Below are 26,410 nucleotides of genomic sequence, written 5' to 3'. Positions count from 1 at the left end.
GGATGAAAGGATTGAGCATAGCCCTGTTGAAAAGGACTTGGAGGTACTGGTGGATGGGAAGCTGGACATGAGTCAGCAGTGTACCCTCACAGTCCAGAAGGCCAATTGTATCCTAGGCTGCATCTAATAAAGAGCAGCCAGCAGGTAGAGGGAGGTGATCCTCCCACTCTAGTCTGCACAGGTGAGACCTCACCTGGAGTAGTGAGTCCAGATTTGGAGTCCTCAGTACAGGAAAGAGAGAGACCTGTTGGAGCACATCCAGAGTAGGGCCACAAAAACGATCCAAGGAATGGAACAAATCACCAATGAGGACAGGCTGAAAGAGCTGGGGCTGTTCTGGTGGAATACCCATACTTGGAGACTTTCAAGGCCAGGCTGAACCAGGCTCTTGAGCACCTGATCAAGCTGTAGATGTCCCTGTTCATTGCAGCAGAGTTTGACTGGATGACCTTAAAGGTTCCTTCCAACTCTAAGGATTCTGTGATTCTATGATTGTATATTCAAATTCTTTTACCAAAACTGAAAGCATGGATGCATATTCTTTGCTATTCAGAGCCCTGTGTTCATCCAGTGTCTCAAAATGCATTCAGTTATGTGCCGTTACTTGAGTCAGCACTGCACTCTCCCCCTCCCCGCACTGAATACAGCATCTTAAATATGCCCACATTTTTATCACTAATTTATTTGTTTTGAATAAGCTGTGTGTTTGAGCCCACAGATTTGCATTAATTACTGTTTTATGATAAGCAAAATACACTACAGGCAGGACATCTGGCAAATTTCTGAGGCTATTTAATTTCTGTACATGATTTTCTTTTTTTTTTTTCCATGGAACATCTCATTCTTTCAGTCTAGGTAGTGTTTGTGGTTACACTGCATCTGTTTCCTGTTGTGTATATTCTCACTGTGGCTGGCAGTATTCAGAATGGCCTCAGAATGTGAAACCCACACCACACTGTGGTTAAAACAGCATAGTCCACTGGAGACATTGCCTCATAGTAGAAAATGGGTTTCACGTATGGGGGATTTAGTTGTGCTAGTCTTCACTGTGTTCAGCTGATCCATCTGAGACTGGAGAAAGGGTATGAATGCAGAAAGCAGTATCAGATGGGACTCAGGGATGCAAGTTAATTTCAGTTTTTGAAAAGATTATGTTGAAAGTTTTTGGAGTTTATTGATTAGTAACTCTTTTTTTTTCATCATATATTTTGTTTGTGTGTTATATCCCTTGTCACTTTGCTTACTCTAGGCTGTTTGGTGCTTTAACCTGACAAGATTCTATTCAAATCTCCTAAAGCATGGCTGAAGTGAGGACAGACCTTGTGGTGCCATGGAACAATTTCTGTGGTGGTACCTAATAGGCAGATATTTACATTAAGGAATATCACACAGATGTGTGATATCAGATAAGACTGCAGAGGAAGGAGAGTGGCAGGTGTGTGTAAGCATATTAATAGGCATCTGTTTTGTCTAGCAGGCATAAAGCTGGCTTTCAGAATAATGTGTATGTGGCAGAACAGAAATTAATTAAAAGCAGATATTAATGTTTCAGTCCTCCTGTCTCTTTTTCTGGTTATCTTTCAGAATAAGACGACAAAACGTATTTGAACAGCTCCCTTAAGTTTGCTGGAGAAAGTCTCATCACACTGTACATCTTCCAACTAATAATTTTTGCCAGTAGTTGAACACCTCCTAAATGCAATGGTTTCTTCCTTTCTAAGTACAAAGGGAAAACTGTAGTATCTAAAGGTAGAGCCCTGTGATAGTTATGTTTCACTGGTTACAACTGTGTGTATTGAGTCAATTAACTTCCCAGCATCTGCCTGTTTCATATGTCTGTTTGATTCAGTTAACAGGCACTAATTACCATATATTAATCCATTGCAAAGAAATGGCTTATCTCCGTAGTTTTAGGGGGAGGGTGAAAGTCATCCCAGAAGTTCAAGTTGTGTGCTATGGCTAGAAAGGGGTAGTAGACAAAGGAATGAGCAGTTTTTCTTTGTGATAGTGATGCTTTCTTAGTAGTGTTCTTTCATAATAGTGTTAAGAACTGTAACTCATGGGTTATAATTCTTATGGATGCTAAATCTATGTCCCCAGTTCTAAAGATAACCATTACTCTTGTTTAGGAGCCTCATTTATCAAAACAGAATGTAGAAAGCATGCTGCTAGGAACTGAGAGCCAGCAGATGCTGGAATTTTCTGAAGCAGAATAAAAATGGAAGAGCAGAGTTTGTTATTGAAAGGAAGTCTGGAAATCAGGCAATTATACTGGGCTCTGAGCCTATCTAAACAATCTGTGATAGGAAAAGCTATGTTTGGAATTGGTTGTTAGTATAAAGGACATAAGTTACAGGTTTGGAACGGTAAATGCACCTTAGCGCAAAGTGTAGCTGCAAGTACTGTGCTTGACTGTCAGAAGAATCTTAGGGGGAACTCAGGAAAAAGCATTCCACTAAGTAATGCCTCGTCTCATTTTTGTGAAACATATGTATTTATTGGTGTGTGTGTAGAAGTGTGCTGCATATGCTAGTAGACTGGAGATCTGGTTTTTGTTTGTTTGTTTGCTTGCTTTTGGTAAGCCAATTCCACAGAGTAGTTGACTTAAAGGAAGAAAAACAAACAAAAAAACAACCGACCGAGTTTATTCCTAGAAACCAGAGAGTATGCCAAGCCCCTGTATGTGCTTTATAAGGAATACAGGAATTGTGCTTATAAAGATTTGGTTCCCCTTCTAACATACTGAGACTAAATGTGACAGTGCTTAGAGCTTTGTGACCAAGAAAAGATTTAAGGTAAAATTTAGTTATTCTGAAGGTTTTAGCTTTTGGTTTTTTTTCATTTTTTTTCAGTGAGCTTAAAAACAGTTTATCTTACTCACTTGCACATTATACCATATGCTGAGAAAGCTATGAATTCCAATGTTGTTTCTCCGTACCTTTCCTCTCTCCTTCTCTGCTCATTCATAGACAAAGGGTAGGGGTTGTTACAAACCAGTCTTCTCATTTCTCATGTGCTTGGACATTTTTTTGACCACAAGACATCATCCATTTGACAGTGTTATGGTTGTGACTGCACAAGTCTTTGAGCCATGGAAAGAATAGGAAATCATACAGACTTATCTAAGGCTATGTCATTCCACCAAGGCAAGACCAAGAGGGAGATGTGAAAACAGTAGTTTATTAAGTCACCCTTTTTTTACAATCTTGGAATATCCTTGGGTAATGGGAAGTTTTTGTGTGTGTTCATGTGTATTCACAGGTCATGAATGCTGATGGAAGTGGGAGAAGAGTTCTTGTAGAGGACAAACTTCCTCACATCTTTGGATTCACATTATTGGGAGACTATGTTTATTGGACAGACTGGCAAAGACGCAGTATTGAACGTGTGCATAAGCGGACAGCAGAAAGAGAAATCATCATTGATCAACTGCCTGATCTCATGGGCCTCAAAGCTACAAATGTACACCAGATGATTGGTGAGTGACTCTACAAATCACACTAGTAAAATAAAATTGAGAATTTCACCAGTGTTCTTTTGAAGGGATCGCCTTAAACCCGGTCAGGTTTTTAGAATACAGTTTCTTGCCTGATAGCTGCAGCCTGCAGTTTGAAGGAGTGTGTGTCTTTTGTGTGATGCTTCAGTTCTCTAACCTGGCTGAATAGTAAGACAAAAAATCAGACACTCCCAATGCCCATGACGCTCCCATCCATTCTCCTGCTTGGATAACTGGAACACCTCATAGGTCTGAACAGCCCTGGATCCAGTAAGGAGAGGAGATCAGGGAAAATGAGAACAGCAGACTGTTAGGTTAGCCCAGCTGCTTTTGGAGTTGTAGCTGTAGCAGGTATTCATCCTGCAGTCTGAACATGTGCTCTTGGTGAGCAAGAGCTAAGAATGAGCCACATTTAGTCTTTTCAGTGTTTCACAAATGAATATTGCAAAATCATCCTTAAAAACAAGCAGAAGTACGTTATGCTCTGTGGTATTTGTGGAATGAAAACACAGGATCTAGTTTCAAATTGGTTTTCAAAACACTGGTACAGTTGAGCTGTGGCATCACAGAACTTGTCACGTATCCTGAATATCCTGCCATATGGGCAGGGCTTTTAGTTTCTTGGTGCCATGTCTGGATTGTACTCCAGGGAATTAGTTAAATGTAGTTGAGGTATATTTTTGCATTGCTGCTACGTGAAAATGCTTGGCTGTACGTGTCCAGCCTTCATTCAGGGCAAAAGGTAGAATACTACTTCTATTTCTTAAAAGGCTCGTACTGTTGTTGATACATGTGAGGTCTGGCTTTGTATTCAAAAGAAGACAGTCTGTAATGATTGCTTTTCCTTGTCTTGTATGCTTAGGTACTAACCCTTGTGCAGAGGATAATGGTGGTTGCAGCCATCTGTGTCTGTACAGACCACAAGGCCTTCGCTGCGCTTGTCCCATAGGCTTGGAGCTCATCAATGATATGAAGACCTGCATTGTCCCAGAAGCTTTCCTTCTTTTTTCTCGGAGAGCGGATATTAGACGAATCTCTTTAGAAACAAACAACAACAATGTTGCTATTCCACTTACTGGAGTCAAGGAGGCATCTGCTCTGGATTTTGATGTTTCTGATAACAGAATCTATTGGACTGATATTTCACTGAAGGTAGAGATGGAAGATATTCTGAAATGGCTACTAATTTGCTACAAGATTTTTGAAATAGATAAGGATTGATTGACAAATATGTTTTACCAGATTGAAAGGATAGTTGGGAAAGCTGGTTCTGACTAGGAAAGAATTCCCTCATGTGAATCATTTAAATCTAATATGCACATTTCACATAAAGGATGAGTCTGCAAAAATGAAGTTTTATGGCAGAAAGCTGAGAGGAGTGCCAAGCAGCAGGAGGTCTTGGATCTCATATTTTTTGTAAGATTCATAGGTCACTCTGGAAGTAATGCCTCCTACTTATTACTATAGAAACTACAATAGATACAAAGACCATGCTCTTTGATAGAGCAAATTTTCATCTACAAAACACAATCTTGTGATCACCACCAACTGTTTGTTTTCCCTGGTGATGAATAAGAGCCTGCTGCTGGGCTCATAAAAATCTGCACCAGTGGAGGTAACTATCACCACAGCTGAAACACAACGAACCCCCCCCACCCCCCCCACCCATACTGTGCTAACATTCACTGTTTGGTCTCCAGAAACTTTCAGCAAGTGTTGATGAAAATCAGTGGGTGCCATTTTGCTGCAAAGAGAAATTCAGTGACATACCATTGCTTCATATGCACTTTCATGTCAGACACCATTTTGTCAGACTGTCTATCTGCTGCCATCTGTCACACAACAATATGTAATGGAATAGTAGTGGGGAGGTTCAGCCTCTTCTGCCACTCTACCAACATCTGCTTTTGATATCAAGGAATAACATAACAAAATAGGAGGCATTACTTTTTGAGCAACACTCATATATTTAATGGGCAGAAGTCCTGTTTTATGTCAGGAAGTGAAGATAGGTCTTACCTGCTCATTGACTCACACACCTACTGCACATGAGATGTTACAAGCTTAGTAAATCAGGGCTAGGGTCTAGACTAACAAATCAAAAAAAGGTTGACAGTAGTTGTTTAAATGTGGTGGCTAATAGAGTGGTAGAAGTTGGTGTATTGTCTGTCTTCTATCTCTGGTTTTAACAAGTCTAGTTATTTAGCATGTTTTTCAAGGGTTGTAGATGTAGTGAGAATTGTGAGCACCAAAAATTAGTTCTTAATGAAAGTAAGTTTTTCACACTTGGATTGAGACCCATGCAAATAATAACTTGTGGATCTGTGCAACAGAAGAATCGTAAAAGTTAAAAACCATAGTGTTTAAATTAGTTTGAGAGAAAGAACTTGGCTGAACTATTTAGGTATGGTATTCATTTGGAGTGTGTTCGAAATGAAAATAAAAGGAAGACTCCACAATCTTTTTTTATGGATAATAAAAGTGAAAACCGGGAAACATTCCCCCACCATGTGCAGTTACAAACTGCATAATTAGCAGATAGCACCTGAACTTACAAGTAAAGCAAATATCAAACTTTTTTTGTTAATTTCTGATGTGTTACAAGCATAAGAAGTTTGTGCAGAGTGGAGTACAGTGGACAAAGAATGAGGAGTCTGTGTTCGCCAAGTAGAGTTTTATACCATACTAACATTATTCCTTTACTTTCAGGCTTATACTTAGTCGTAGTAAATTATGGAATGCCTAAACTCCTAAACATAATTCTGGCTTTATTTGCTGTTGTAGACTGATTGATTGTTGTGAAAATTATAAGAAGTCTTTTGAGTAGAAGACCTGGAAGAAATCATGCTTACTGAAATTAAATTAAACCATCGGTACTAAAGCACTTACACTGCCGAGCTAGTCGGCCATTATCATGTTTTCGTCTGTTTGCTATTCTGTCCTGAACTTTCTCATTAGGTTGCTTTAAATATTGTTCGATGCTGTAGCATTGATGCTTTAGTATTGTCCTGGGAGAGCCAAAATATTTCCCCCTCAAAGCTGGCACCAAGTTAAGGTCACTTTGGCATGTAGACTGCTTAATTGAGCCATACTAGTTATCCCATTTATTTTCCCAGTGGACCACTATTGTAATTGACACAGAATACTTTCACAGAGTACAGTAAATCATTACTTCTGAATAGCAGCATTGTTTGCCTTGCAAAAAAGTAGCACACTGTATGATCTTCTTTCCTATGAGATGCCTGGAATCTGAAAACACTTAAAATGCAACAAAGAGAACAACCAGCCCAATGACAGATTGGTAAAATTTCTAATTTGCCTGTGTATCTTTACATCCCTAAAGACCATCAGCAGAGCATTTATGAATGGCAGTGCACTGGAACACGTTGTAGAGTTTGGCTTGGATTACCCTGAAGGCATGGCCGTGGATTGGCTGGGGAAGAACTTGTACTGGGCTGATACTGGAACAAATCGCATTGAAGTGTCAAAGCTGGATGGCCAGCATCGCCAAGTGTTGGTGTGGAAAGATCTTGACAGTCCCCGGGCACTGGCACTGGATCCTGCAGAGGGGTAACTTGCTAATTTAACTTTCTGTTTATGAATGTTGAAAAACAACATCCTAATGCTTCCTCTAGGGCATGTTAGTTAGGCTTTGCATATAAATCCTGAGAGGATTGAGCTGGGGAATATAACCTGGTAATTTAAAGTATGAGGGCTGAAGGAGTATGTTCTTAATGTCCTGAATAATCATTAAGAATATTACACAAAAAATCAGGGAAGCTCATTAAAAAGGGATTTATGTTTAGTTTTTTAATTAACCACGGAATCAAAGTAGACTTAGGTTTGTGGAACTCATTAACTGGAAAAGGGCCATAGCGTTGAAAAGAAAATATTTGTCCTTTTTAAAAATGAGGATCCTTTAAAAATTTATTATTAATGTTATTATTTTACAAGTTAGGGTCCAAAAAAAAAACAAAACAAACAACGGTTTTAATGGGTTTACCTTGACAGTAAGGAAGTGAAAATTCAAGTCTGAGAATAAGGAAAGAATTTGCTTCTTCAGATAAGGGAGCCTTTTTTGTCAATCTGGCCAAGAGAAATAAAAATAGTGAAAAAGTACAATTATATACCTACCTTTCATCAAAATGAATGTTTCTTGTGAAGAAATTTCTCAGTTGGATTCAAGTATAACAGCAAAAGTGAGGGGAGGAGGAGAAGAGGGGAACAAGACAAGGTAAAATTATTTAGCTTCTGAAATAGCTCTTCTGACATGAAATGCTCATTTGACATTAATTACTACAAATCCTTTTTGACGTTATACCAGCATTGTATTATTTCACAAATGAGGGAACTTGAGGCATTATTTTATAAATGAAGGAATTCCATTTTCAGGTGCTGTGAATGTATCAGTTTCTAGTGACACTATAATTACAGCATTAGAGAAAACTCAGCACCCTGAAAATACATCCCTCCTGTTTAGTTTCAGCAAGATAGTAGCAACTGTCTTCATGCTTAGTTCAGCCAGGTTCTACTGTTACCTCAGTGGGACACAGAGATGAGATGCAGCCCCGATATGTCACAGACTGCTTTTAGTGGTACATCAACAACCATGCAAGGCCAGATGGCTGGATCTAGTTAATTGGCACAAGGGTTTGCTACAGTTGATTCAAGTTCTATGATGAGAGCAGTTTTTTCCAAGGATTAGTACAATTCAGTAATTTGTGTCTTCACCACGGTCAGTATAATTTAGTTTAATTTTAGACCAGTGCTTGTTCTAGACCCCAACTATGTCATTGTAGTTCATATGGAAGTTTTCATGGCATTGCTACAGTGGAGGTAATTCTAACATGAATTTGTTCTGTCCACAACTTGCAAAATATTTTAGTGTTAGAAAGAAGAATGGGTAAGTATTCCTGGTATCTAAAGAGAACATAGTTGACAGTCAGTGTTGAAGCAACCTTTCCCACTGTTTATTGGTTTAAATTAAAAGAATTTCACAGGTGCTTATTACTAAGGTCATGGAAGATGTTAAGACTGACCCGTTACTGTCTCATTTTAAAACTGATGTTGGCTTTACATTTTGGAAGAAGTGAGTAGCTGCTTGACTCCAAATGTCAAATATGCAATCCTCTAACTGTTTGGTGCCTAAAGAAAATGTAAACACATGTAAGTCTGTGCTTCTGCTAAATGGCATAAATTGGCACGTGAATACATACATAGCTATACAGTGCTGTTTCACTCTGCCTCCAGCAAAAATGCAGCATGCTGTTAAACAGCCGATTGACTTAGTTGTGAGCAGATTTGCTTATTAACAGACACACTGTACATTTCTTCCTTTTCTTCAATTCCTGGGTTTGACGGACAAGAGAATAAAAACAGAAGCTGAGTGTTAAGGAAAGCTTCTTGTTAAATAAGTATGTACAGATGAACATGCCCAACTGCCAGCCTTTCAATTCCTAACTGATGTGCATGGATTAGTTAAAATTGAAGTACTTTAATGCAAAATTTGCTGGTGAAAATTCATCTCCAAATGGAAAAAATAATGTTGGAAGCATTTTGAGAAAACCTGACTAATTTCCTTGTTTGTATTTTGAATAAATAAATAAAAATTACTGTAATGGGGCCTATTAAATACTTAGATTTACAAGTTTTGTTTTCTTCTACACTTTCCAAGGATTTTTACTTATTTGGTTTCTTCCCTTGAGTTGTTTTATTTATTTATTAAACTTTTTTTTCTTCTTCTTCTTGGCATTTCAATCAGGTTTATGTACTGGACTGAATGGGGTGGTAAACCAAAGATTGATAGAGCTTCTATGGATGGCAGTGAGCGGACTACTCTGGTACCAAATGTGGGACGTGCCAACGGCCTAACTATTGATTATGCTAAAAGACGACTGTACTGGACTGACCTTGATACCAACCTGATAGAATCCTCCAACATGCTAGGTGAGCTCCAGAGTCCTGGACAGGGGTACTGCTGCTCTTTTACAGCCCCCCCCCCCATGACAATTTGTTGCTTGATAAATGTCTTAAGACAAAAATATAATTTACTTTTGTAACAGTGAAATAGTAACTATGTTTTAACCTTTCAGTGCATATGACACATCTAAAGCATTATCCAGAATCCATTTTGTTTGAAAATACTGATTTTTTTTTTTTCTCCTTTCATTTTTGGAAACAGGCCTTGACCGTGAGATTATAGCTGATGACTTGCCTCACCCGTTCGGCTTGACTCAGTATCAAGATTACATTTACTGGACAGACTGGAGCCGGCGTAGCATTGAACGGGCCAACAAGACGAGTGGCCAGAACAGAACTATCATCCAAGGGCATTTGGATTATGTTATGGACATCCTGGTTTTCCATTCCTCCAGACAGGCAGGCTGGAATGAGTGTGCCTCTAGCAATGGCCATTGCTCTCACCTCTGCTTAGCAGTCCCTGTTGGTGGTTTTGTTTGTGGGTGCCCTGCTCACTACTCCCTGAACTCTGACAACAGGACTTGCAGTGGTAAGTGATGATTAAGTGAAATACAGTAGCAGATGTTTACTAATGGATGCAAGCATGGTACTTGCAGGAAAGGAAAGTTTTACTTTTAGGTGAGATGGTCAAACTTGCCTTACTGATAGGTCAAGTCTAGTTTCTAATACCAACTGTGTATTTGACAAAATTTTGGTTCCCTCTCTACCTTCAGAAAGAGCAGAGTGTGTGACTGGATAAAGATAGCAATAAAAGTATGCATTGTTAAGTATAATTTTTTAATCCTTCTAACTTGAAAGGATACGGGGAAAACTTAAAAGGCAAAAAGGAAATCTTGCAACACACCAGTGTCCCGGTAAAAAAAAGAGAAAAATGGCTCAAGTGAAGCAGTTTAGTGACTCAATGAGCTAAATTTGTGTAAGTGGGAAAGCCAGACATGCTTTTGTTTTCATATCTGTTTGTCTACTCTTATCAAGTGCTTACTTGCTTTTTTGTTTTTCTTTTTTTCTTTCTAATCTTGCCTGCTATTTAAAAAAATGTGTGGTAGTTCAGTGTGTGCACTCTGGAGTTTGCATAGCCTTCCTGTAGGTTAAGATTTAATTCTGTAGCACTTCTGTTTGCTGGTTGATGTGATGCTGTGATAGGTCACTCTTAGCCCCAGAGATGAGTTCCTTCCCCAGTGAGGAGAGGCTGCGCCCCACTGCCTCTGCAGCACTTCACATTTCTCATCTCATTGCAGCCAAGTCCCATTTTTCTTCATTGTTGTGTAGAATATGAGCCACAAGGCCCCTCAGGCTGTGTGTAATTAGTTTCTAACCAAATAATTTATCCATCTCTCAATAACTGGCTGCCAGTGAAGCACTCACAATTTTGGCAGGCAGGCTGGATGGCTGATTTCCACTGATGTCATTCAGATTAGTAGGTGGGTTAAGAGATTCATGGTACAGGGAGACAGATTGTATCTCATCTGCATTATGCCTGAATAGAGAGATCCAACTGTTGTTTTAAAGCCAAAAGCAGGGTAGCCCTGTTCCATGAATGCCACCTCATACATTTTTCCTTAAATCATGCTCCTTAGAGAAGCCTGCTTTATCCCCCAGTGTGTTCTGTATCCCTTCTTTCCTTGTCAGTCAGTTACAAGAGGTGCTTGCCTGACAGCTGGATTTTTGTATGTGAACATTCTCACATCTTCCTGCAAGTTAGAAGCACAGCTGACACCATTCCAGTGGTTACTGTGGTGTTATAGGTGGAAGAACTTGGCTTTCAGTGGAAAATAAATAGCAAAATGGTATTTTCCAGTGAGAGCGCACTCACAGTGCAAATGGGGAGAAAAGTAGGAAAGGAAGAAAAAAAACAAAGGAAGTAGTTGGGAACAAACAGAACTGTCTCCCTGCAGAATGGTTCAGTCTTTCATAATGCATTAGGAGTATTCCTTTTGCCATGTTCAAATCTGGTAACTTTCCAGCTTCTCATTTGTAGGTAATTGGAGACTTAGGCTTCTCTGCTTATAATTTAATTTTACTCTTGGCCATTATAATTGGAGCATGAATCATTTTAACTTTCCCTTGCCTATTTTACTTGCTTACATATTCCTGAACATTATTATTATTATAATTATCCCAAGCCCTGTCTAGAGGCCAGTTCCTCCATTCTGGATCTCTCTGCTCATGTGTTCATAGATTCTTTTAATTACGGGAAGGACACACTGAACTCACTAGACACGGTATCTCACCAGACCTACTGTGTGTTGTGAAGTTTGAATGCAGTGTTACACAAGAGATGTGCTGATTGCACTCCCCTTGCCCTCCAAAAATATAGTTAAATTATGTGACAATTTCTAGAGAAAATGATGAAAACTGGGAAGTTTTTTCTGAAATTGGTACTGTTTCAGAGATGTGGGGACTCAAAGGGGAAAGTGTACTGTTAGCCTCTGTAATGAGCCATCAATTCAGAGTTGGAAGCCAGGCAATCTTAGACAGTGAGAGGGACTCTGGGGAAACAAATAGAAAATATTGGGTTCTTACGATGGCATATTTGTCTGCACTGTTTTATCTTAAGCTATTTTTCCCTAGCATTAATCTCTTAGCTTCTTGGTAAGAATACTGATGTCTTCTCAATATATTAGTTTGCTCTACACATTTAATATAAAGTTTTGTTTGCTTTTTACATGTAATATTCTACAGATTGCAGCTAATAGGAAGAAGGCTTAAATTTTTGCAGAAACATTGGGAAGAGAAATACAGGTTTTCCAGAAAGCAAAAATACCTTGCAATTAGGTCTGGCTGTTTTAGGAAGTTAGGATTAAGTGTCAGTTACCAAGGAAACTTCCCCATGCACTCTTTTTCTTTGTTGTTCTTTCCCAGCAGCAGATAAATGTGTATGCCTGAAATAACAAAGAAAGGTGATGTTGTTTCTTACCTTCCCTTGCCAAGGTATTGCCTTACCTGTTTTACAGGCTGGATTGAATGAGCACAGTGTCCCGCTGCTAATCTCTCCAGACTTGTGCTATAGCAAATTGATTATACAAACTTCAGGGAAGCTGCAAGCTTCATTTCTGGTTGCTTGCTCTTGTGCTGTCTTGCATAGCAGTGGTTCCAGGTAGAACACTGCTGAAAAGAGTGCTGTGTAAAAGAGGAGGCATTTTAACTACATCTACACTTTTCTGACCCAGTTATGTAATATGGGGAATAATTCATTTTTAATAGTACAGTAAACACCTCTGCCTTACATGTTTGCTGCTTGATACAGCTGTTATTACAGTTAAAGAGGATGAGGAGGTCTTATTTTCAGATGTATAAGAATGAGTATCATTTATCCAGGAAAGTTTTGCTGGGCATCTGGACAGCCAGAGCAGAGCATCTGATGCTTTTCTGAATACACATCAGTGTTCTTAGGTAAGCACCAAGGTATAAGCAAGATAAATAAATACAAGGAGAGTGAAAATAATTTTTTGCCTTCAAAAACCCCACCTGCACACAGGCTATAATTTGTCATTCCATTCTGGTGCTGATAGAAGGAGTTTGCAGTAACAAGATGGAACCACCAAATGGCAATCTCTGATCCCTGTGACCTCTAAATAAAGAGCCATTGCTGCATTTTGCTCAGCTTCCTCTGCAGGCCAAAGAATAGCAAAAAAAAACAACAAAACCACTTTTTGCATACCTAGCAAAAGTTCAAAATAGTGGAGATGTGTTTTCCTGGAATCTCTTTAGAAAGAAAGTTGACAGTTCCTTGAGATGCGTAGTTGGCTGCTAGTGAGGTGATTTTGACAGAAGGCTTCACGTTTACTAGACTTGCAACTTACAAACTTATCTTTGCTAGGTACACTACACCTACATTCAGAATTTCAGAGTAATCATTTCAAAGGCTTTTCAAACTAATTAGAGCAGAGTTTGTTTATTTGTTTGTTTTTGTGTTGTGTTTTGGACATACTTGGGTTGCTTGGATTTTTTTTGTTTGTTTATTTTTGGTTTTGTTTGTTTTCAAAGGAGGATAAAATATTTGACATGGTGTTTTGTAAAGTAATTTTTATTGTGCATAAAAATACTCAACATTATTTCTGTGTTTAACCCTTTCCCTCTCCTTTTATTTTTTTTAACCCATCAAGCTCCTACAACCTTTCTTTTGTTCAGTCAGAAGAATGCAATTAATCGCATGGTGATAGATGAGCAGCAGAGTCCAGATATCATACTTCCTATCCACAGTCTCCGAAATGTTCGAGCCATCGATTATGACCCCCTGGATAAACAGTTGTATTGGATTGATTCACGGCAGAACATCATTAGGAAGGCACAGGAAGATGGCAGCCAGGTAACCTGCAGGCACTGCAATTCCTAAAAGATGTTCCATACCCAAGAATGTATGAAAATACATAAATAATTTCGATCTACAGATTTCTTGTATGTTACCGACTGGCACTTGGCAAAACAAGTGGCATCATCAAGAGTTTATGGGGTTTTCAGTAAGGAAACTGGGAGATGCAGTAAGAAATGAAACATGGAAAACTGGGGTAGGCCTAAGGATACTTTGGTCTTTAGTGTAGTATTTGCACATCTCTGTTTTTTGGTTGGGGGCAGTTGGACACTCCTGTGAAGCACAGTAGAGAAGATTCTTGGTAGAAAAAGTCACCAAATGACCACACATATAAAATAATTTAAAAAGAAAAAAGAATGGAAAAAAAGAAAATGAAAGAAAGGGTATGAGAACATCAGACATCTGTTCTGGAAGACCAGAACTTTGGAGCAGAAAGGTGTCAGCTGGAAATCCTAGCTCCTATCTTTTCTGTCTCTTGACAATTTCATTCCCATTTATGGTTCATCCATATTTTATTTCTCTGTAGTGTGATGGCAGTGATCATGGAGTAGAGTGAGACAGGAATTTCAAGCACTGTCTAGCCTTACTTAGCCAGGACTTTTTATCTTCTTAGCTGCAGCTTTGGGATGCACATGTTTCTGTTTCAGGGTGCTATACAGTCTGGATTTGGGCCCAAACTAAGGGTTGTTGAGAAAGGAGAGGAGGCAGGGAATTTCAGCCTGAATCTCCAACATAGAGGCTATTTGGACTTTTCGGTCAAATTTGCTGAATGAAACCACTGGATTGCCCTTAAAACAAACTGTCAGGACTAAGTGACTAAATTGAATCAAAAGTGTTAATGGGACAACTGGTCCTGTGTGTCTCCTACTCTGTGGTAATATTTTGGTGTCATTTTTCTTCTCCTTGGCAGTAGTTTGATGCCAGCATTGGATCTGACTAAGTGTTCTTCTGTGGGTTGTTTTACTCTCCTTTTTAGAGCCTCACTGTTGTGACAAGCCCAGTTCCCAATCAAAACCTAGACATGCAGCCTTATGACCTGAGTATTGACATCTACAGCCGCTATATCTACTGGACCTGTGAAGCTACTAATGTCATCAATGTGACACACCTGGATGGGAGACCCATGGGAGTAGTGCTCAAAGGAGATCAAGATAGACCCAGGGCCATTGTGGTGAATCCAGAGAAAGGGTAAGTAGTAGAAATAGAGAGATGACAAAGTTCAGGCTGAAGGTTTTAAGAATAAGACTGTTTTCTTGCTGCTGTTTTCTTTTTGTTTGAATAAAAGCAACTGTAACGTTTATTAAAATGTCTTGGTCATATAGCAAAAATATGAGAAGGTCAAGTAAAATTTTCCTCTAATCATTCCTATTCCAGATACATGTATTTCACCAACCTGCAGGAAAGGTCTCCTAAAATTGAGAGAGCAGCATTGGATGGAACTGAACGAGAGGTCCTTTTTTTCAGTGGTTTGAGCAAGCCTATAGCTTTAGCTATTGACAGCCAGCTAGGCAAGTTGTTCTGGGCTGATTCAGACCTGCGGAGAATTGAAAGCAGTGACCTTTCAGGTAGAGTAGCACTTTAATTCAGTGATTCATTTGTGTGTGGTGTGTGTGGGGGAATGTAGAGAAAGGTGTTGTCTTTTCCTTCCTGCTGTAGACAGTCTGTACTGTGTTTCTAATTGCTCCCTAAATTCCCAGCCAGGGAATGCGCGTGATTCATCAAACATGCCTTTACAGTCTTGTGCCTCTATCTATGATTTGCATTATTAATTGCTACGCTTGCTATTTACTTCAGTTTCTCACTTGTGTGGTTTCCCAAAGTTAAGTCATAAATAAGTTGCACCAGTTTTGGGAAGGGGAGGGTTGTTTTTTATAGGCACTGGTTTTGGTGCAGTAATCTGTAAATCAGGAGTTTCTTGTTAATGGAAAAGTCTTTCCTGCAGAATTAAAGCAGCAGGTGTGCGGATCAATTATGTGTCTGTCCTTTTTGGGACATGATGTGAGAAGAGTGAGGTGAGATTTAATGTTTTTCAATTCTGAAAAGGCAAAAAAAAGTCCTTCCAGCCATATAATTCTCTTTGCCTGTTCCTTAAAGTTGGTTATGCTGCTTGTCCACTGTGAGTTAATTTAGCTCTCTTTACTAATATAAGTAGAACTATAGGCTAACAGCAGTATAGAAAAAGAGAAACAGAAAAAAATTATGTTGATGTGGAAAGCTGAATTGGTCCAGCAAGCAGCCAGAACTGGAGCAAATGAAGTGCAGAATTGTGCAGTTAGATTAGGTAAGGGACACAGGGTCTCCTATTTACTAGTTGGATGCAGCTAGTTGCTAGATCATCTCACCTGTATTTTGTGACTCAGTTAGGAACTCATTGTAATACGAGTTGGCTGAACACATACCTGCCCATCTCTTTATGACATGTTGGAGTATAAACCCACTCATATTACAGCCTGTGGGCATCAGCAGCAGGATTTCTCTTTCCCCTGAAGCAGATTCACCCCCAGTCTGAATAATAGACTTTAGCTGAGTGTTATTCAGCTATCACTGAATGCAAAAGGAAATAAGGATGTACTTTGCAAACCATATATGAAATTGAAAACTTAGTCAGATGCTGGTAGTTTAAGAGTATTCCATGGATCACGTGATACCTTCATTCAAAGTGGAGGCATGCAATCCCATTGACACTAGGGTGGTTTTCAGCCTTATATTAAGTCTCAAGAATAAGTTTTTGTTTTGGAAAATGTTTCAGCATTTCATATTTGTTGGCTTAGCAAGACATTTCTTTTTCTTTTTTTTCTCTCAATCATTTGCATGATATCTGTATTTGCATGATATGATTGCATGATTCTGTGATATGTCACTGTAAATTTCAAGATCACTTATGAACTACGATACCCTGATTATTTAGTATTTCAAAACACACGACATAAGCTGACTTAGTGAATTGTTTAAAAAAAAAAAAAAAAAAAGTGATCACAGAACCATAGAATCGTGTTTGAAAAATACCTTATCTTGTCCCACTTCTGCTCGAGCGGAATCACCTAGAGCAGGTTGTCTAGGCCTACATCCAAGTGGCTTTTTAACATCTCAAAGGAGGAGATTCCACAGCCTCTGGGCAACCTGTGCCAGTGCTCCATCACCCACACAGCACAGAAGTGCTTCCTGGTGTTCAGACAGAACCTCCTGTGTTCCAGTTTGTGCCCATTGCCTCTTGTCCTGGCACTGGGCACCACTGAAAAGAGCCTAACTCTGTCCTCTGTGCACTGTCCCTTCAGGCAGCACATCCATCTGGTGATTTATCAGCCATTAAGAAATGTTTGTTTTGTTTAAAGATCTCTGTTGGATTACTGATGTCATGAAGTAAGAGCTCCTCGTTTTGATGAACATTAAGAAAAATCTTTCCAAAACCCCTCTTGTTTTTTGGATTCTGCACCACAAATAGATTGCTGTAATCACCATGATAAATTGCTAACTGCTGAGATGTGTTCCTGCACTTAGAAATGCTGATCAGTAGAGTCTTTTGACTGGCAAAGTAATTCTTTGCATGTGTTATCTTCTTTAAAAGGTGCACAATCTCCTGCTATGTTTACTCCATAGATGCCAGTACTCTTAACGAGAAGGAGAAATAGAATGCCTTTATGTGATGCAGTCCTTTTACTCATTGCTCTTCAGGCATGCAGTTAGGTCTCAGTTGTGCTACCCAAACTGGAGATCCTACTGAAGTTTCCTCATGTGGTTAAGGGTTGTTTACAGAATGATGACTGAAATTAACTCCTGACCATGGAAACTATTTGGAAATTAGTTTATTATTATTATTATTATTATTCCAGAATAATTTGTGTGATTTGGAAATGTCTAATGATTCTAGAATGCAGTCATTTTTATTTGGAAATGGAATATGCTAAGGGTGTGTCCTGACTTTTGTATGTATTTGTTTGTTTTTAAGTCTTTAAAGATATTGCTGGAAAGAGAACAGTGATTCCAGGAGACAAAATTCCTCTTAATTACATCTCCCTTTCACCTGACATTCCTAATAAAGTGGGGCTAGCAGCTGGTTGAGGGAGGTTCAGATACTGTTGTTTGTTTATGGAAGGAGGGATTTCAGTGTCTCAGTTTATTCAGAAATAATCAGCTATACTTGGTCACAAATGTTAAAAAGAAAGATTAAAAATAGTAATGTAGAGAAAATTTTAAGCTTCAGAGCTTTAGGAGCATTTTGCAAAATACCATGTTGATACACATTAGTACAGTAGAACAGGGTGCGTGCAGACTCCATTTGGATAGGTCAAGGTCTTAGTTTAAATTGTGTTCTTTCCTGTAGTCTTTGCATATTTCCCACTTCACAGCTTAGCTTTTCTTGTCTTAAAGATGCAGGTTGCTGTTTCTAACCTATTCCCTATAAAATGACTCATATTCATGAGGGTTAATAGACTGTTGCAGATCTTTAGTTAGACTTACATCACTCAAGCTATTAATTTCTTCATCAGTCTGGATTCCTTGAGAAACCATCAACATTATTTCTTAATCAGATCATTGCTGGTGTTATTCCAAACTGGTGGATGCAAGCCCTGTGTAGCTAAGGATTAAAGTCTCCCATGATCTGCTTGAGATGTTACCACTTGCTAAATGCTTAGAAGTTCCATATGCATTTAGTAAAACTGAGATAAATACATTTGTAGCTTAATTTTGTTGGCAGTTCCTGGCATACTGTTGATTAAGGTTTTCAACAAACCAAAGATACAGGGATAGAACCTGAGAAAATTATAAAATGGTAAAATAGGTGCTTTTTGACTCATAACAGTATGCTGTGTGACCATGGCACAGATATCAAATAACTTTTCTGTGGTGTTCAGTTATACTAGTATATCTTTACAGGAAAAATATTAAAACTTGTTGAGAATTATATTGTGAAAGAACATATGCAAAACTATTATCTGCTGTATTAAAATAAAAATAAGCATAGCAGTGAGCTCAGATACCTGAGAACAACAGGATTTGGATGAGATGATGGACAGTCGCTGGGTAATCTAGCATACAAGTCAGCAAATACTTTCAGGGGCATCAAGCTTCTTGACTGGTACAGATGTTTGCAGAGGGAACTGAAGTAAGTCTTCTCTAGAAAGAATGGAATTCATTTAGCACGAAAACAGTTGTGAAGATAATGTAGTTGAAATAAAAGAATATGGAGAAGTCAAAAGTCAAATGTTTACCTTAATCTCATAATTCATGTGAAAAGTACTAACTGCTTTGTCTTCCTTGTATTTTATCTTCCATTAGTTAACTCAAGCTAATAATGTCTTCTTATTTCCTGCTGAATGCCAAGACAAAGCAGTTAAAAAAAGAATAGATAAATGAAAAGAAGTAACAATTACCATCACACTGATGGCATGGAATGGACTACTGACTGAGTATTCTCATGAGATTTAGGCCAGTAACTTCATATAGTGTCTTAATACAGAAAATATATCTGAAGTGCAATAACTGTCTTTTGATGAAAATAATTTAAAAGATAGTCAGATCATGTGTCTGCAAAGCAGCAGTCTTACATCGGAGGACCCAAGACTGCATGTATTTTTATAGGAGGACCCAAGATTGCATGTATTTTTATAGTTGGCTTTGACTAGTAGTGTAAAAGTAGTAGAACATGATGGTGTAAACACTATAGAAAATATTTGTGATAGTATTTTGGTTGATTCCAGCTGAATTAAACCACTTTTTTCCTTCTGCAGGTGCTAACCGAGTTGTTTTGGAAGATTCCAATATCTTGCAACCTGTGGGACTAACTGTATTTGAGAACTGGCTGTATTGGATTGACAGACAACAGCAGATGATTGAAAAGATTGATATGACTGGTCGAGAAGGACGTACAAAGGTCCAAGCTCGTATTGCACAACTCAGCGACATTCATGCTGTGAAAGAGCTTAACGTTCAGGAATACAGTAAGTGCAGTTCCTGTTGGCAGGTGAAAACAGTGCCTGTGGGACTGGAGGCAAGTAATGACGAAGAGAAATGAAGTCTTCATTTCCTTATCACTGATCAGCATAAGTGTGAATCAAAGGGGCCAGAAGTATCATTTCATCTGTTATATTGCTAGAATGGTATTGTTTGTCTCCTTAGTGCAGTTGGCAATGGACGTGCAAACTGTCACAAACCCAGTATCATATTTTGTTGCTCTGACAACTTTGTTGTTGCTCCCATACAAGAACGTGGGATTTGAGTGTATATAGGCGCAGTGGGAATGTCCTGTCACCCTTAGTAGAGGATCTTCTGGATTATGAATGTGGCAGACTACTAATGCAGAGCATCAAAGCTGTCACTATTAGGACTTTACTCCTTTTGGAGTTCTGAGGGCCCTTTACTATCTATTAATATTGCAGTGGACTAGCTACCTGGCCTGCACAGCCTTGAAAGAAAAGTGACAAAATTCCTGTTAGTGTCAGTTCATATTGCAGCTAAATGGTGGACACTGCATTGCACAAAGGAAGTGTGTAGTAAATAACAATTTGTGCTTAACGTGCCTGCACTTTAAAACGTTTTGTGCTGATCAGGATATAGCTTTCCTTGCACGCACTCACTTGAAATGAGAGGAGCTAGATAGTTAAAGTAGTAGAGCTGCTGTTTTCATGGACAAAATAGGCCTGGTTAATAGGCTGTGGTGTATGCCTTCAAGAAATATGTAGAAAGATGTCTGGGGATGTTTAATTAAAGCATCAGTGCAGACTACTACTAGTTTTGTTTGCTATTAATCTCAGTAAATCAGTCAGGAGTTCCAAGGAAAGTATGTTGTCTTTATTAAACATTAAAATGAAGAGACTTATTTATCTAGAGCATGTTAATTTGAGTTTTGGAGATAGTGTGAAAGCTTCAGAATGCATTAATTAGAAAAGTTTTTTTTTTTTAATGGTTTTTATAGGAAAAAAATAGAGAAGTATGGAACCCAAGGCACCTTTTTATTACTAGTGTTGCTCTTTTTGCTGAAGAACTTGTTCTACCTCACACAAGAACAAATGGTTTGAGTATTGTTTACTAGTGTAAAAGGCCATATGGTGTGATTCTCAGTGTTTTAGATCACAGATAATTATTTGTGTAAAGGAAAATAATACGATGAATCACAGCTTTTTCAGAGTTGATTTTTAAAATGCCCTCCATATTGAGAAGGGAGTAATAAGGAGAGTCCTGTGAGACCACTGGAATCATAGAATCATAGAATCACCAAGATTGGAAAAGACTTAAAAGATCATCCAGTCCAACCGTACACCCACTGCCAATAGCTCCCACTAAAGGGAAGGTTTGAAAGGAGGTGGGGATTTCTTGTCACTGGACTTAGCAAATTATTAGAAAGTAAATCTGAATTGGCTTTTTTGAGGTTCCAACAATTACTGCAGTGTACCTGAAATAGGGGAAATTGAAAAGGAGCAGGAGAATCAACACTATCTCATGTACTTATCCTTGCAAGTGTGATTGCAGTTGTACTCCCTATTTGTCTTATTCTTACAATCGTAGGACAACACCCTTGTTCTCAAGATAATGGTGGTTGCTCACACATTTGCATTGTGAAGGGTGATGGCACCACACGCTGCTCTTGTCCAGTCCACCTTGTTTTGCTGCAGGATGAGCTGTCCTGTGGAGGTAAGTCCTTCCTATGCTCTGGGTTGCTGAGCTTGCAGCTTATGGGTGGGGAGCTTTAGGGTCAGCTTCTGAGCAGAAAGATTATGACAGTGTACCAGGTGTTGTAACATGTTTTTACATGTTTACATCTTTGCTTCAGTCCAGTGAGCTAAATCTGCACATTTTGAGGAGTAAAAGAATAGGATAATTTCATTAGCTGACTGTAGAATAAAGGTTTCTGTTCACACTTTCTACTTAAGTAAGTTGATTTATTTCAGTTTGATTTTTTTTAATGTATGATTTTTCTTATTACTTTTTGTATCACTCTGCATGTTCTAGTTTATCAGCTAACGGTAGGCTCCCACATTCTGCCATATTCCACTCAATCTATTGTCTGTGCCATTTAATTCTTCTCTTCTTTCCTGCTGAAACTCACCCTCTGTGTGGCTCTCTGAACTGCAGCTTCAGAAGGGCACGTTGCCTCCTCCATGGTGACATGACCACAGTAGCTTATGCACTGGTGCCTCCAAGGTTGTGGTTGAAATGGGGGAGAGGAAAGGCACTTCGGTGCTTCAGTACCTTTGTGCCAACGTACTGAATGGGTTTATTATGCAATCTTTTTGGCATCAAGGCAATGTGTGGCTTCACAATGGAACAACAGCTAACATAATCCAGATATTTTCTCAAGTTAAATAAAAGAGCAAGTTTAATACCAGGCCAAAAAGGAAAGAGGAAGAAAGGGGGAATTAAAATTAAAAAAAAGGGTGGAGGGGAGGAATACATGCTTACTTACTGCTTGAGATTAACAGTTACAGTAGTGAATGTTAAATAACAGCTAACAGCTGTGTTGAGATAGTGAGACAACTAGATGGAGCAGTTTTTTGTCATTTTAGGAGAATTTTGACTCGACAGAACTGTCGAGGGCACATAACTAGACACTGAGTCACAGCACATCCATCTGCAGCACATTACATCCTCTTAGTGTTTTCTATACAATGACTGTTGAGCATTAAGAAAGTGAACAATCAACTGTGTATGCAGTGGTGCTGCAGGAAAGGGCGAGTAAAGGAAAAGTATGTAGACTTAAAACAAGACTTTTGAAGATCTATGCAGAAGGATCTAAGAGGCTGAAGTGGGAAGAAAAGAACTGTGTTTTGAGTGTTCGTGTTTCTCTGTTCCTCTTCTTTGTCTGATGAGACTCCATTGACATGAACTTGCATCTGTCACGTGAGGCTCGAGACCAGCTCAAATGATTTTAGAGGCAGAGGGGGTAGAAATTACCTTGTGATGCTGTGTGTTTACCAGCTTCTTGATGTCAAAGCAGCTGAGTTATTCTTGTCCTTAACTGTTGTGATCTGCTGATTGTTCACCCGAATTTTTACTTTTTGTTTGTTTGCTTGATTTTTAAAGAACCTCCAACATGCTCCCCTCAGCAATTCACCTGTTTCACAGGTGAGATTGACTGCATCCCGGTGGCCTGGCGCTGCGATGGTTTCACTGAATGTGAAGACCACAGCGATGAAAAAAACTGCCCAGTGTGCTCAGACACTCAGTTTCAGTGTGAAAGCGGACAGTGCATAGACAGTGCCCTCCGGTGCAATGGAGAAGCAAATTGCCAAGACAACTCAGATGAGAAGAACTGTGAAGGTACAGAGGATCTTTCAAAGTACAATAGAAACAAAGCTGTACAGGGGATGCTATGAAAGATACCAAAGTTATTGTGGAATGCAGAATTCTAAAGGATTTGAATTTCTGCTGCTATGTCACAGGTTTATTGAGTGGAAAATTATTTCACAGCTCCATTCCTCTGTTTTTATACCTGCTCATGTCCTGCACAGTGGCTTAAGCTTTGTTTGTGAAAAGTACTCTTAAAAAATGGTATGTCTCAAGCTCTGAAACCTGGTAGCTTTGGAGTAAACGTCTTTCTGTAAGTGGGAGTGAGAGACAGATGCGATTCCTGGAGATGTCCTCTTACTATAGAGTACAGTAAAAGAGAGCAGTTAATCTATATGCTAAGTGCTATTACCAACACAGTGAGCATTAGGGATTTTTTTGTTGCCATTTTGGAAGGGGAGGTTTTGCTGAAGGAGTCTGAACTACCCTAGTACTATACCAAATGATCCATTAGATTACTTGACCTTCTTATCCTCTCTGCACAAGTAGTGAGGAATTGTTGGGACAACTTGTAAGCTTGAAAGGGTGCCTCTTCCATATATTCTTTCAGTAAAGTTTCTTTGAAGAGGCTGTCTAAGAGTCTTTGAATCAAGGCTGAATTTCTTTCCAAAAGATATGCTCCAGCTCAAACGAAAATATACAAGCAGATTCCTCTGTGATGAAGGATGATTTTTAGCCAGATGCTTGCTGACATCTGAAAATGCTTTGTGCAGGTTAGTTTCCCAGTTACCATCCAGTGACTAGAGATATTGGAACAGAGGCTGTTTATCATCTTCAAAATGTCCCTGTTATTCAGTGTGTACAGGTTGAGTGCAGATCAGAGAAGCCTGTAGTTTTGCTTCTTAATTGAGCTGAAATCAGAAAGAATTTAAAATTTATGTGAAACAGTGGGCAAAACTGTGTGTAAACAGCAGCAGCCAGTACCTTGCCTGAAGCACCTTTTTTTCCCAGAGAAGTAGTTTATTTTTTGAGTGTAATGGCAAAGATCCAGATTTGTCTTCTGTCTTTCATTTCAGTTTTAAAACATAATGTCAAGTGAAATGTATTGTCATATGATCAAGGAGTCTTCTATTTTACAAGATGTGCACAAGGGCATTGAGAAACCACATTTATCTTTCTTAAACAGTTTTAACATTGTGGTTTGGCAGATTTATTTTTAATAACTTAATTATTCTTGCTTGTGTTATAGTATGTGTTTAGAGTTGGGGATTCGGAAAGCAGTTTTGCCACCATCATGTCCTATGATAAGTACCTGTGTCCTCAGTGGCCTTCTGTATCTGATATTCCTGATTGTATGCCTTAGTATCTACTTTCCTTAATCACTTTAAAGAGCAGAAGCCTTTGATACTGACTCTTGGTTTGTGGGGTGGTTTTCTTCCCAGTGCTTTGTTTAACCAATCAGTTCCGGTGTGCCAGCGGGCAGTGCATTGGTAAAAGCAAGAAATGTGATCACAACCTGGACTGTAGTGACAGCTCAGATGAGCAAGGATGCTGTAAGTACAAAACCCAAGACTTGATTATCTGAATTTTTCTCTTACCTTCTCAAGGAGTTAATTTTAATCTGAACTGTACCCTGAACAGATGTTGTTATACAATTAATAACTAGGTGCTGTAGGACAGGAATCAGATGTAACTTGTATTTTGAATTAGTCCTCTCTGAGGCAGAACAGACTGATTAAATTTTCCACATACCTCTCTAAAGTTATAAAATAAATCAGAGGCTTCTTTTACTAATAATATGTTTGTATGCTTTTTCTATCTATCTGATAAAAAGATTTTCTATCTTTTTCTATCAGTGTGAGGCTCTTATATAAAACTGTTTTGCTTCATGGTTTTCCCATACAAAGATTAATAGCAGGTGCTTTTAAAATCAGATCAGCACTCTGCTTACAGAATAAGCCTTCTAACATTTCCTTTTCATCTTGAAAAAAAATGCAATTTTCCTACCTTGAAATCTCCAGGATTCTGCAAGAAAAATGCTGCCTTTAAAATTCCAACTTGAAAGTTCGTTTTCATTGTTGGTGTTTTGAAAGAAATTGTAAATAGGTGACATCTTTTCTTGTGTTGGAGGTCTGAATATCACAGGTGACATGTGACTTGAAAATGCAAAGACTTGATCTTAAGTAGTAATAAGAGATGTGCTATCATGTTAGAAAGTTATTAGCAACTTTATCACAGACATATGTCATTATTTTTTTCATTCATTAAGCATAGGCAGGGATTTGTCATTTATTTCCTTAAGTGTCATTGGTTAGAACTGGTACTGTAGGGAAAGCTGATCATTTTAGCTGTTGAAAAATTACTTTGGATACAGATTCCTTACAGAATGGCACTTCTAAAGTGGATGTGAAGATGTATCTGGTACATTTAGTGTGGGACAGATGTAGAGCGGGTTAGGTAATTTAATAAATAGCAGCAAAGCCAAAATTCATTACTGATGCATCATCTCTACTGTTCAGCATAACTGAATGTTACACAGTTCAGAACAGAGTGCGCCAGTCTGTTAAGCAGACTGATAACCCAGGTATTGTGTGACAAAGTATAGCACAAGTAGTGGTCACTGTTGTTAGCGGTAGCACAGTGCAAATGAAGTCCTGGCTGCAGGTCTTGTTCACCTAGCTCAAATGGTAGCCCTGTCTTTCAGCTGGTAGCAAGCTCAGGACCTGGTTCACAAGCATGCCTGCATATGGGTGTATTTATTCACCTCCCGGCATCTTATTCTAAAACCTCTGCACACTCGGAACTGTTTGCATGCACAGGTGGCCCTGTTGGCTTCCAAGTGTCTTTAAACAGACCTGTTCATGTGTATGTTTATTCCTAAAGTAAATTCATTTGAAAGCTGATATCTGCTTATGGAAGTGGAGGCTGTTCAATGATATCATGAAGACTGATGTTGATATATGAAGCTGTTTCATTAGCATCTACTGAAGAGTGAAAAGAGGTTGTGGTTATAGAGTTTGATTCCATAAGTCACTACAGTATAATTTTACTTTTCCCTTCTAGACACGACAGAGGAGCCTGCACCACAGCCCAACAACACAATAGGCTCCATCATTGGTGTAATCCTCACACTTTTTGTGGTTGGAGCAATGTATTTCATCTGCCAGAGGGTGCTGTGCCCACGCATGAAGGGAGATGGAGAGACAATGACCAATGATTATGTGGTACATGGACCAGCCTCTGTACCTCTTGGTTATGTGCCTCACCCAAGCTCTTTGTCAGGGTCTCTTCCTGGTGAGTCAACAACATGTTCCTTGTTTTGCTCTTTGGCCTCACATAGTTACAGCTAAGGATACTGTGCTTGTATGCACAGGAGACATTGATTCCAGAAGCAAAATTCT

General features: G+C 38.9%; 1 protein-coding gene across 2 annotated transcripts in view; it reads left to right on the top strand.

The window, feature by feature from the left end:
- Window positions 1-26,410, top strand: part of LRP6 (LDL receptor related protein 6) — a 123,098-nt gene that overhangs the window by 85,731 nt on the left and 10,957 nt on the right. For both annotated transcript variants that reach the window (XM_015870801.2, XM_032446571.1), the window contains exons 8-20: window positions 3,262-3,478; window positions 4,359-4,648; window positions 6,840-7,066; window positions 9,258-9,442; window positions 9,678-10,004; window positions 13,582-13,784; window positions 14,764-14,975; window positions 15,162-15,352; window positions 19,517-19,726; window positions 21,291-21,416; window positions 22,806-23,042; window positions 24,452-24,562; window positions 26,073-26,303. In XM_015870801.2, coding sequence (XP_015726287.1) covers window positions 3,262-3,478; window positions 4,359-4,648; window positions 6,840-7,066; window positions 9,258-9,442; window positions 9,678-10,004; window positions 13,582-13,784; window positions 14,764-14,975; window positions 15,162-15,352; window positions 19,517-19,726; window positions 21,291-21,416; window positions 22,806-23,042; window positions 24,452-24,562; window positions 26,073-26,303 — 2,767 coding nt within the window. The remainder of the gene's footprint in view (window positions 1-3,261; window positions 3,479-4,358; window positions 4,649-6,839; window positions 7,067-9,257; window positions 9,443-9,677; window positions 10,005-13,581; window positions 13,785-14,763; window positions 14,976-15,161; window positions 15,353-19,516; window positions 19,727-21,290; window positions 21,417-22,805; window positions 23,043-24,451; window positions 24,563-26,072; window positions 26,304-26,410) is intronic.

The sequence above is a fragment of the Coturnix japonica genome, chromosome 1 (genome assembly GCF_001577835.2).
Source record: "Coturnix japonica isolate 7356 chromosome 1, Coturnix japonica 2.1, whole genome shotgun sequence".
NCBI lineage: Eukaryota > Metazoa > Chordata > Aves > Galliformes > Phasianidae > Coturnix > Coturnix japonica.
Note: the sequence above shows the minus strand (reverse complement) of the source record. Positions and strands in the feature narration are given on the sequence as shown.